The sequence below is a fragment of the Panicum hallii genome, chromosome 2 (genome assembly GCF_002211085.1).
Source record: "Panicum hallii strain FIL2 chromosome 2, PHallii_v3.1, whole genome shotgun sequence".
Lineage (NCBI taxonomy): Eukaryota > Viridiplantae > Streptophyta > Magnoliopsida > Poales > Poaceae > Panicum > Panicum hallii.
The window spans coordinates 14,255,957-14,269,026 of record NC_038043.1 but is presented as its reverse complement, the minus strand read 5'-3'; the positions used below and the strand labels follow the sequence as shown (position 1 = coordinate 14,269,026).

At 43.9% G+C, this 13,070-nt stretch overlaps 1 protein-coding gene across 2 annotated transcripts; it reads right to left on the bottom strand.

Annotated features, from left to right (window-relative positions):
* Positions 1-11,767: 11,767 nt before the first annotated feature.
* Positions 11,768-12,579, bottom strand: LOC112883381. Of its 2 annotated transcripts, none has more exons than XM_025948676.1 (2): positions 12,234-12,579; positions 11,768-12,121 (listed from the first exon to the last, which is right to left on the bottom strand). In XM_025948676.1, exons 1-2 carry the CDS (start codon positions 12,560-12,562, stop codon positions 12,100-12,102), a joined length of 351 nt encoding a protein of 116 aa, XP_025804461.1. In that variant the 5' UTR covers positions 12,563-12,579; the 3' UTR covers positions 11,768-12,099. The 2 variants fall into 2 exon arrangements, with proteins under 2 accessions (XP_025804461.1, XP_025804460.1); XM_025948675.1 differs by having other exon boundaries at positions 12,238-12,579.
* Positions 12,580-13,070: the final 491 nt, after the last annotated feature.

Sequence of the window (13,070 nt, the reverse complement as noted above, 5' to 3'; positions counted from 1 at the left end):
AAGGAGGGCAAAGCTCAATGTTTCTCTTTTGATGATCAAGGAGTTCTATTCTTTGGGAAGCGTATTGTAGTGCCCAAGGATCACAACTTAAGATGCCTAATTCTCGATGAAGCCCATAGTTCTCAATTCTCTATTCATCTGGGTGGTACCAAGATGTTTCAAGATCTCAAGCAAAGGTTTTGGTGGACTCGCATGAAGCAGGAAATCACTCGATATGTCGCCGAGTGTGATGTTTGCCAAAGGGTTAAGGCCGAGCATCTCAAACCAGCTGGTACTCTTCAAACTTTGCCTATTCCATCATGGAAGTAGGAAATAATTGGAATGGATTTTATCACCGGTTTGCCAAGGTCTTCTCAAGGGTATGATTCTATTTGGGTAATCGTTGACCGTTTAACAAAATCGGCTCACTTTCTTCAGGTCAAGACTACCTACCGAGCCAAGCAATATGCGGAGTTGTATCTTACTCGCATCGTATGCCTTCATGGTGTTCCTAAAACTATTTTCTCCGATTGTGGTCCTCAATTTGTTGCCTATTTTTGGAAGAGCCATCATGAAGCCATGGGAACCGACCTCACATATAGCACCGCTTATCATCCTCAAACCGACGGCCAAACCGAAAGGGTGAATCAAATCCTACAAGATATGCTACGAGCTTGCATTCTTATATATGAGAAGAAATGGGTCACTTGCTTACCGTTCGCGGAGTTCTCCTATAACAATAGCTATCAAGCAAGTATCAAAATGTCTCCCTTTGAAGCCCTCTATGGACGACGGTGTAGGACACCTATCAATTGGTCCGAATCCGGGGGGAAAGGCCTTTCTTTGGCCCGGATTTGGTGAAAGATGCCAAGAACAAGTCAAGATTATTCGTGAAAATCTTCGCATTTCTCAATCCCATCACCTATGCCGATCGTCGCTGTCGTGAACTCCATTTCAAGGTGGGCGATTATATCTATCTCAAGGTCTCTCCTTTCAAGGGCACTCATCATTACCAACTAAGGGGAAAATTAGCACCTCGTTTTGTGGGACCCTTTCAAATCACAAGGAGGGTTGGAGTAGTGGCTTATCAATTGGATCTTCCTCAATTACTTTCCACCGTTCACAATGTTTTTCATATTTCTCAATTGAAGAAGTGTCTTCGAGTCCCAACCAACGCCGCCAACATAGAAACACTTGATCTTCAACCGGGCCTTACCAACGAGGAACATCCCAAAGTTTAAAAACCATGTTAACATGTAATTTGCAGCATCATGAGCATCATCTAGTCATAATGGAGCATCATTTATGCATGGATTGGATTGTTTATATTTAATTCTTTGTTTTGTTTGAGTGAAAGTTGTGAAGCAAGTCTAATTTTTGCTAAGTAAATGTGCCCTCAAAATTTTGATTCAAATACTAGATTTCAAATGGTGGATTGAACATATTTTTTCTCAATTTTGTGATGTTTAGCCTGAGCCATAAAATTCTTGGAAGCTTTAAAAATTGCTGTTTTGTTTGAATTTCTGTGAGCAATCCTTAATAGATTTTTGAGTTCTTGTTCTTGCATTATGTTCTGGGTAGTTTGATCTTGCTCCAGTAAAAGTTTGGCAATTTTTGAAGCCCTGGAAGTGCCAGTTTTTGAATTTGAAAGCTGAACCACTGTTTTCTTTTTTTACACTCGCCCCGAGCCCACCTGTCAGCCGCAGCCCCCGCCTTCCCCGCGCCTCCGGCCGTGCCCGTTGGCCAGCCCGAGCAGCGGTGCCATGTCGTCGGCCGCTAGCTGGGCCAGCATGGCCGCAGAAGGAAAGCCGCCCCCGCGGCCACTCGCCTTCCTTCCTCTCCCCATTCAAACGCCGTTCCTCTCCCCAAAACCCTAGGTCCTCCTCCATAGCCGCCACCTCCTCCTTCCTCCGCTCCGCTGGCCGCTGTGATTCGCCACCTCCAGTGAGCCCCCTTCTGATTCCCCGCGCGCACCGCACCACCTCAACCCCCTTGTCCGATTCAAAACCTCACCGGTCGTCTTCCTACCCCTCAGGTACTCCTCGACGCTCGCCTCCGCCCGCCGCCGCCGCTCCTCGCCGTGCCACCGCTCGCCACACTGTTCCACTCGTTGGTGCGGGTGGGTGAGCATCCATGCCGCACCTAGCTCCCCGTGCACACGCCGCCCTCGCCCCGCTCGCATTCCCGGCCGCATTCCCCCGCCGGCCGCCGCGACACCGCGTTGCGTGCTCGCGTTCGCGCGCAGGCCGCGTCGTGGGCACGCTCTGGCCGCGCCCCTGCAGCGAGTCAAGGCGAGAGGTCGGCCTTGACTCAGCCCAAGCCTGCCTGGCCTCCTGGGCCCACTTGTCGGTGCCTGGGAGCGCCGGATCCGGGTGTCCTTAGTGCTTTTCGAAGTTTTTATGTGTTTCATTTGAGCTGTTAACTTGTAAATTCTATAGAAATTTGTGTAGAGCTCCAAAAATTATGAAACTTATTTTTTTGGGTTCCTGTGTTGTAGATCTTCATGGCAAAAATGTTGTTTTTTATGTTAATTCTCTGTAAATTTAGTTATGCCTTATCTCAATCAAAGTAAGTTAATGGCTTAATAAATGGTAGGATGCTCTAAAAATGTCAAACTAAATCTTGTTAGAATCCTTGTGAAATGTGCTATCTAATGGTGCAACTTGTTCTAATGAATCTATGCTGTTTGATAGGGTTTTAGTGTGTTTAATTGTTCTTTGCCGGCAAGCTTTTTTAATTCATAACTTTTATTTGAAAAGTGATAAAATGGCGAAACCACTTCTGTTATCTTTTTTTCATGTCTTTATCCTCTAGTAATTTTCTGAGAATTTGTGGAAATGATTTGCATGTCTTTTAAGATTTAATTTGTTTAGAGTAGCTGAAAATGGTGTTATGCATAAGTAATTCTACAAAATGATTTTTCTGCAAATCCAACTCCCATAAGTTTATTATGAGGTTCCCTGTATGCTAGAGTTCGTGATGCTTGTCGGGTTTAAGTGTGCCATTCATTCTCAGTTTATACCATATCATTTTCATATCATCGGTATCATACTAATGCATGCATCTCATTCATGCATTATAGTGATCGAAACGCCGGAGAACGAGCCCGTTGAGCCAGCCGAGACCGTCGAACCCGAGCCCGGAGTTGAGTTCATTGTCGAGCCGGAAGAAATCCAAGGCAAGCAGCTAAGCATGTTCCTTGACCCACTTAAATTGGTTTAATTTAGTTATCCCACTTAAGTATGTGTGGTTATGCTATATGTTTATCTATTGCATCGTTGATCCTACTTTCGTGCATTTATCCTCCTTGTTTTTACATTCCATGTCCTTGTCACTTGTAGTTAGTAACTAATTAATTGAATAAATGCTTAGCCATGCTTAGAGTTGGTCTATAACTTGTAAGGACATTTTAGGAATAGAATCACTATGCTCACTACACGACTTGTTTACCTTGATCGCACTTATCCGGTTTTGAGATGTTGGAAGGATCGGAACGGTCTAGTTGGTTATGTGTTTGCGTGGTTTGGGTGGAAAGTAGGGCCTAGAGGAAGGAGTCTCAGAGGCGTAGTCTGCTTGAATCGGTTAAGGACCGTCCGTGGATGACCTCGGTTTTGAGCAATTTATTCTACTACCACATATCGAATCATGGTATGGATGAGCCGAATACCTTCTAAGTTTTAATCTTTGATGCACGGTCCTAGATGCGTGGCCATATGGCTTTGTAGAGAGGCTTAGGGGTGTCCCCGGCGGACCTAGGTGACTCTCCGTGTAAGTTAGGTGTGATTTTCACGGTTGAGACTCGTTGGAAAAGGTTGATGCGAGTACCCCCTTACCAACATGATTGGTTGGGTGAGTCGCATGGTCCTTGTGTCGTGTGGGTAAAGAAGTACACCTAGCAAGGTTAATTAATCAATTCGAATTGTCGCGCTATCGGTTATGAGCAAGCTCAATATCCAATGAATTCTTCGTACAAGTATCGTTTATGTTTGGTTTTGGCTTATGTCACCTCATTATGCTTTATTTGTTTAGTAATTCAATCAACTAAAATTGTGAGGTGGGTTGGGCAAGATAATTAAATGGCTAGAAAGCTAGGTGTTGGATTAGAGAGCTCATGCTTATGCAAACTTACTTAATCCTAAAGTCTTATCTTGTGAGCCCTCATTTGCATACTACTTGGTTATTAAATTGCGTAAATCTTGCGAGTACCTTTATACTTATGTCACTTTTTAAACTAAGTTGCAGGTGAGCCGAAAGTTGTTTTGGCCACTTCTACCCCCCCCCCCAATCCTGGTGCGGGTGAGAAGTAGGTTGATGTGGCTTTGATGGTGTCCTTGAGCAAGACTCCATTAGTTTATCACGTTTATCGCGTTTATCAAGTTATCCGCTGCGCAATCATTTTTTTGATATTATTATGTTAAACACTAAACTTTATATTTCATGTCCCTTTTAAATGCTAATTGAGAGCCCGAGGCTTGTATTTTGTTGTTGAACCGTAAATTGAACCCTCCTATGTTGAACTTGTAATATTTAATTATCAAACCTTGTAATGCTTAAAATTGGTCTTTGTGGTTCATCGGCAATGTATGTGATTGTAAATGGTATGTGTGTACATGTGATCTTGGCCATATGGTGGAGCACATACCGGGACTACCGAATTTGATATTATTTTTGGCGAATGACGTGTCGGTTGTTCATGACTTAGATGTGGATTAACACGTGGCATACTTTTGGTGCAAACGTGTTAACTCTCATTTTAATGATAATGACCGGCGGTTCGTTTAAAATGATGTTATATTGGACGGTTCTTACGTAGACGGGTGAAATGGTCGTGATGGAAATTGGAATCCAGGATGGCGAATCGCCACAAGTCGACTCAGCAGGAACCGGAATTACTGGCAAGTTGTGAACTATTATTCATAACGCGAATTCAACACCAAACCAAATCCAGGCGCCGAATCAACCGATGGCCCAAGGAATTCGACACGAACGGAATTGACGAATGTGGTACCAGATGTTAGCGGAGCTAGCGGGGATAGGAGTAGAGAATCATAATGGGGATCGGATAGCAAGCAAGAGACAGGAATTGGACAGATTAGTTTCGAAGGAATGCTCTCTTGGAGTAAAAGTTGTTCTATTCATACATGAGCTCGACTCGCTCTTAATACAGATCAGAACGCACATCGAGCAACTAGCTCATGCTACTCCCACTCTGGACCAGACACGCGCTTTACGCTTTCGGGCCTGCTCACCACGACGCGGCTCAACAGAAGCAAGCTCTTCAGAAGCAGCCCCATCAGAGGCAGTGCTTCGTTCTGACAGGGTATGAACATGCGGTCCAATGCACTCGCACGTGGCGCCGAGAGGATGAGGCAAAAGGCACGCATGCCGGCTACAGCAGCAATGGCGAACTCCGCCTCCCGTCGATGCTTGATTATTTCCTAACTGGAAAGAAAGGACCCAAGACGCGAGAGAAAAAATGGCATCAGAAGCCCATCAGTAGAAAAGAAGAGGAAAAGGTTGCGCATTGCCCTAATCTATGGCCGAGCTAGTGGGCAATCTCAACTTATAGTATAATAGTATGCATAGATAGTATCTGTGTTATCATATTAAGATAATATTTTTAGAAACTGCACTTTGCGAGTCATTTTATCTTAATATGGATTGCTATTAAACTTATTTTTTTTCTCCACTATTATATTTGTTCTTCATTTATTACGAAGATACCATTTCACTCTCAATGCACAACTTGTAGTGTCTAGCGTATTGGTTTAAGTGTTGACATTAAATTCTTGCATAAGATCAAATTTTTTCTCTCTCCGCTCTCTCATTTGTTATGGTTCCATGTAAATTAAAAGTTCTTGTACTAGAAACCATCCTGCATGCGGAGCTGGAGGCTCGCCGAGCAACTTTCCGGCAATGTTCCAGCATGTGTACGGGGCTTGACGCACGCACCCCAGCAGCTAGCGGCGCTCCGCCTTGTCGGCTCTACGCTTGCCCAGGCCGCACGCTCCCCAAGGCTGCCTGCTTTCACCCAGATGCGACCACACGTTCGCCATGGCAGCCGGCATTCGCCTAGTCGCGGCCAGTTCGTCTGCCGAATTGGGTGGGTGCGGCATGCGGCACGGAAACGATAACAGAGGGCATGGTTGCGGCCTTGCGGGCCCAAGCTGCCAGCGTCTCCAACTTAACAGTCTTCCACGGAAATGGCAGTTAAGGAAATGCAAATTCAGAACAATGACAGTCAAGGAAAGTATAAAATTAACAATGCCCAGGTGTAGGTGTTTCAGCCCATTTAATAAAAATTAACAGATGTTTTGCTCAAATAGGAATGCAATTAAATTCTTTTCAAAAGGCATGAAATTGCATTAAAAACTATAACTAAACTATGTTATTAACAAACATACTAGCTCAAGGCTGTATTAGTTTTTCATGCAAAAAAGTAAAGTTACCTATTGATCACCTAGAATCTTGCTAGAGAAGAGAGAGAGTTGACCATAAACTTATGATTCGATATGAACATTAAATGAAGCAAATCATTAACTTAATTTGATTTTATTGATGAAACTTTTTTGGTAATGTTATAAGCATGTATTCTGATCCTCATCCAAACTTCATAATTTTCTGAGAAAATTTAGGTATTATTAAATTTCAGAACCTATAAAGTGACTAAGAAAACAAGAGTGTAAAGTATACCAACATTTAAAAATTTGCATGTGGTATCGAAATGCATGAATCTAACTGCATATATGTTTTTTGTAATTTAGGGATAATTTTTACAGCTCATGTAGTTCAAATGTGAGGTAATTCTAATAAATAGGCAGAAATACATTTAAATTCTAAGAAATGTATATTATTTTTTAGAAATTATTTCTATGGACTACATACTTAATTGAGATTATGTTAACTTCTTTTGAAAAAAAATGAAGTTAGATATCGATCACCTTGAATCTTGTTAGAAAGGAGATAGTTGACTTTGAACATCTGTTCTCAAATGAACAACTTTTACCACAATTTGATTTCCATGATGAAATTTTTTTGGGTATGTTATAGGGATGTATATTGGTCCTCAGCCGAATTTCATAATTTTTTGAGAAAATTTAGGTATTATTAAAATTTAGTAACTATTGTGTGCCTTAGAAAACTAGAGTGTGCATCCAACTATTTCGTGAGGGTTTGTGGACACTAAATCAACACATACTTCATGAGAGTTATCGCATCACCTTCACGTAAAATAATCATTTTCATGACGGTCTATAAGTACCTTCATAAAAATAGCTTTCCATGAGTGTTATATAGCACCTTCACGGAATCTACAGATTCCGTGAGAGTTTTTGCAACACCTTCACAAAAATAGTTATTTTCATGGCGGTCCATAAATGCCTTCACGAAAATAGCTTCTCGCGAGAGTTTTTGGACCACCTTGTTGGAAAAATTAGGAGTTTCAGTTTAAAAATAATCCAAAGATAAATCATGACCATGATGAAAGTTGTGTACAGAAAACGAATAAATCTAAATATGCTCATAACGTAATTTAAGATAAAATATTTCAGCAGCAATATCAACCCTAACCAGATCATACTAGGTATGAAAAGCATAGTTAGGGACAGAGAGAGTCGTACGTGTCTTGCGTGACTGGAATAACCAGGCAAAGATGACGACGGCGATGAACAGCACCTCCGCGCACTTGACGACGCCAAGTCGCGCCCACTGACGAGGAGGTAGACGAGCCGTGGTGACGAGGACGTAGAGGACGGCGATGTGGAAGCGTTCGAGCAATCGCGCAGAGCGCTTCCCAAAAACCTTATTCGCCCTCTCCCGGTGCAGGATCGCTGAGGACGAGGTTCCGGAGCCTGCTCTCCCGATCGCCGGTGCACGCCGACGAACGGGATGAAGTAGCGTACACGGCGGCGCAACAGGCGGGTTGAGGCGTATTGTGCGTTGTAGGTTTTCTCTACGTTGTACTTTTTATCTATGCCGGCACCCGCACGTATTTATCAGGAGAACTGCTAGGGTTTTGACGTCCCAAAACCTAGTCGATTACGAGTCCCAAAAATCCGCGCGTGAAATCCGTAACAGATTCAAAGTAGCAAAAGGAAGCCGCCGGGCTTTCTACAGCCTTTGCCCGAGACCAGAGAGCTGATTCATAGGAAACAATCGACTTGCCCGAGTCTGAAGAGCTGATCATGGGGAACGATCGGTTCTTTTACAGCCGTAGCAGTTCATCCGAGACCAAAGAACAACCGGCTCTTTCGCCCGAAACCAGAGAGAGCCGATCGGCTCTTTACCGGATCGGCAAAAAGAAGCCGCACGCCCGCAAGGGTTGGACCCGGATTTTGGCGGACCATTCACGCGCACGTTGCGTGCGCGCGCCCTTCACCCGAAGCCCGAGCCAGAGCCCAGCCCAGCCCAGCCCTGCCCTGCGAGGCGAGGCGAGGCGAGGCGAGCGAGCGCGCGCGTGTGTTCTTCCTTCTTCTTCTCACCCACACTTGCAAGAGCATGGAGAGCATCCAACTATTTAAGTTAGGTTCCCTCCACCTCCACTAGCAAGGTGGGACTAACTTGTTGCCATGCACCTATGCACTAATGGGCCTTTGAGATTTTACAGGAATTATTTGGATTTACATGGGCTAGGCCCAAATATTCCAACAATCCCCCACCAGATCTCAAAGTCTCATTATGACTTTGCCTCAACCCACTGTTGTTTGATATATCAGTGTTTCAATGGAGACTGTTAAATTGAACTTCCATCTAGAACAGCAAGTTACACTCATTCACAACTTGAACAATGGACTAAGCCTTGAATTGCAAGTTTTGTGCAAATGAGTTTCACTTACAGTCAAACTGATACTTGACCTCTGGTAGGCTACTTCGTGGTTGGAGCATATAGGTCGTACTCCCTGGTCTCATCATGAGCTTAATAGAGATCACCTGAATCTCACAGACTGCGACCGTCCAACAGTCGGGCTCACATAGGTGTATTCTTTCAAGAACGTTCTGCAGGATAACGTCTTTGCTAATTAAAGCTAACAGAATACATTAAGGCCAATGCCAACCTGCCATGCAGAAATCGAGAGTATTACATCCTTCTCGAGTGAGTATAAAAGTTTACTCTCATGCTAACCTCTAGCTTGTTCTTCCCAGATCCTAATTCACGGGATCTCCGATCACATAGGTTGGGTTACCACTCAGGAATAGCTTATACAGGTCTCAAACCCATCTCCTTGGATGCATTGTCTATCACATTACGTTGCAGCCCCTTGGTAAACGGATCAGCCAGATTTTTCTCAGTGTGGACATAACCCACAGTGATAACTCCAGAGTTTCTCATTTTTCTGACTGATTTTAACCGTCTCTTGATATGTCTTGAAGACTTCATATTGTCCTTTGAACTGTCTACCTTGACAATCACAGTTTGATTGTCACAATTTATCATTATTGCCGGCAATGGTTTCTCAACAATAGGTAAGTCCATCAAGAGCTCACGAAGCCAATCGACTTCCACTGTAGCTGTATCTAATGCTGTGAGTTCTACCTCCATAGTAGATCTCATCAGGATCGTCTGTTTGCATGATCTCCATGAAACAGCAGCACCGCCAAGAGTGAAAACGTATCCACTGGTGGCATACAGCTCATCTAGATCCGATATCCAATTAGCATCACTGTATCCTTCCAGTACTGCAAGAAAACCAGAATAGTGAATCCCGTATTCCACAGTACCCACCAAGTAGTGCATTACGCGCTCAAGCGCACGCCAATGATCATCTCCCGGATTACTAGTAAACCGGCTCAACTTGCTAACAGCAAAAGAGATATCAGGCCTCGTTGCACTCGCAAGATACATGAGTGAGCCAATTATCTGTGAATATCTCAATTGGTCTCTGCCAATTCTTTTGTTCTTTCGAAGGATCAAGCTCGGATCATAGGGAGTTGGACTAGATTTGCTATCCTTATAGCCAAACCGATTCAACATTTTCTCCACATAATGGGATTGCGAAAGAGTAATCCCATTTTCTCCCTTGATCAGCTTGAAGTTGAGAATAACATCAGCCTCACCAAGATCTTTCATATCAATGTTTCGACACAAGAATATCTTGACCTCGTTGATCATATCAAGACTAGTGCCAAAGATCAGTATGTTATCGACATACAAACACAATATAACTCCTTGACCCCCACCATAGCTATAATACACACATCGATCAGCCTCATTGACACTAAAGCCTGCTGATATGAGTGTTAAGTTGAATTTCTCATGCCATTGCTTAGGTGCTTGTTTCAGGCCATACAAAGATTTATACAACTTGTACACCTTGTTCTCATGACCCTCTACTACAAACCCATCAGGCTGTGTCATGTAGATTTCCTCTTCCAGCTCTCTGTTGAGGAAAGCTGCCTTAACATCCATCTGATGGATGAGAAGACCATGCGAGGCAGCCAGGGAGAGTAGCACACGAATAGTGGTCAATCTCGCAACACGTGAGTAAGTATCAAAGAAATCTTCGCCTTCTTTCTGGGTATAACCCTTAGCCACAAGACGAGCCTTGTACTTGTCAATAGTACCATCAGGCTTAAGCTTCTTCTTGAACACCCACTTGCAACCCACCGGTTTGCAACCGTACGGTCTTTCGACCAGCTCCCAAGTTCCATTGGAGAGAATGGAGTCCATCTCGCTACGGACAGCTTCTTTCCAATCATCCGCATCAGGAGATGAGAATGCCTTAGTGATTGTTTTGGGAGAATCATCTATGAGATAGACAGTGAAATCATCACCAAAAGACTTTGCAGTCTTTGGCCTCTTGCTCCTCCTAGGAGCATCACTATGAATCTCCTCATGATTTGATTCAAGTGTGTGTTCATCAGGCTCAGAAAATTCAACAGATTTAGAAGTTGTATTCACTGTTCCATTCATAACATGCGAGTCTTTCATAGGAAAAATATTCTCAAAGAAAGTAGCATCACGTGACTCGAACAGTGAATTTACATGCATGTCAGGCACCTCAGATTTAACTACTAGAAATCTATAAGCAATGCTATGATGTGCATAACCCAAAAAGATACAATCCACAGTTTTAGGTCCCAACTTGCACTTCTTGTTGATTGGTACATTCACCTTGGCCAAACAACCCCAAGTGCGCAAGTAAGAGAGTGTAGGTATTCTCCCAATCCACTCCTCGTAAGGAGTCTTTTTCTTATTCTTCATGGGAACTCTATTCAGGACATGACATGCAGTCAATACTGCCTCCCCCCACCATGCCTTAGATAATCCAGCGTTATCTAACATGGTGTTAGCCAAGTCAGACAACGTGCGATTCTTCCTTTCGGCAATCCCGTTTGATTCGGGTGAATAGGGAGGCGTTCTCTCATGAATAATGCCATGTTCCTCACAGAATAAGTCAAAATCGTTAGAGAAATATTCACCTCCTTGATCGGACCTAAGTCGTTTGATCTTTTTCTCAACTTGGGTTTCTACTTCAGCCTTATAGATTTTAAAGCAGTTAAGAGCCTCATCTTTCGTTTTCAGCAAGTACACATAGCAAAATCTAGTTGCATCGTCAATCAAGGTCATGAAATATCTTTTTCCACCTTCTGTTAACACGCCATTCATCTCACAGATATCTGAATGGACGAGTTCTAGAGGTGCCAAATGTCTCTCCTCTGCTACCTTGTGAGGTTTTCGAGGTTGCTTAGACTGCACACAACTATGGCACTTAGAACCTTTAACTATGGAAAAATTCGGAATTAAACTCATGGTGGAAAGTCGAAACATAGAGCCAAAATTCAGATGACATAAACGCGAGTGCCAAACAGATGCATCGCTCTCATTTATACCATCTGAAATTAAGTTCACAGACTTATTACAGTAATCTGAGACTGAAAAACGGAACAAGCCTCCGCACTCATAGCCTTTGCCGATAAATTATCCACACTTAGACACGACAAATTTATTGGACTCAAACACTGCTTTAAAACCATCCCTACACAGAAGGGATCCACTAACTAGATTCTTGCCGATAGTAGGGACATGCTGCACGTTCTTCAGCTGCACGATCTTTCCCGAAGTAAGTTTCAGATCAATCGTGCCAACACCACGAACAGTAGCATGCGACCCATTGCCCATCATCACGGTAGAATCCCGAGCGGTCTGGTAAGAAAAAAATAAGGTAGAATCAGAACACACATGAACATTTGCACCAGTATCAAGCCACCAACTAGTAGATTGAAACACTGAAAAAACCGAAGGTATAGAATTATACCCACTGGTTTCCACTCTAGCCATGGTGACCGTGTTCACAGTCTTCTGCTCAGGTGAAGGCTTTCTTCCTTTGCGTTGTGGGCACTTCTTTGCCCAATGATCACTAGATCCACACACAAAACAGCCTTGACCTTCCTTGAACTTTTTCTTCTTAAAAGTAGTAGTAGGCTGCGGCTTGGTCTTCTTTCCCTTGCCCTTGCCTTTGCCGTGAGACTTTTGCACCATATTGGCACTAGTCTGGCCCTCAGCAGCCTTAGATCGCCCATCCTTGGCCCGAGCTTTCTCCTCAACATCAAGAGATGCTATCAGATCAGACACTGATATCTCCATCCTCTTGTGTTTGAGAGTAGTGGCAAAATCCCTCCATGAAGAAGGCAACTTGCAATAATGCCACCAGCCACAAACTTGTCGGGTAGGTTGATCTTGAGGTGCTCAAGCTCCTTCGCCATGCACTGTATCTCATGAGCCTGCACGACTACAGATTTCCCATTGGTCATCTTGTAGTCATGGTACTGCTCCATGATGTACAGCTCAGCGCCAGCATCTGTGCCGCCATAATCGGCTTCCAGGGCGTCCCACAACATTTTAGCGTCTGTGTGATGAAGGTACACATCCTGTAGGCGATCTACAAGTGTACCGATCACAGCGCCCACAAAAAGTGTGTTGGCCTCGGTAAAGGCCTTCTCCTGTTCAGGGGTAAGAGGCCCCTCAGGTTTGCCCTTGGACACCCACAGCACGTTCATGGCAGAGAGCCACAGAATCACTCTCGTTTGCCATCTCTTAAAATGCTCACCAGAGAATTTCTCGGGCCTCAGAGCATCAACAAATCCGGCCATGA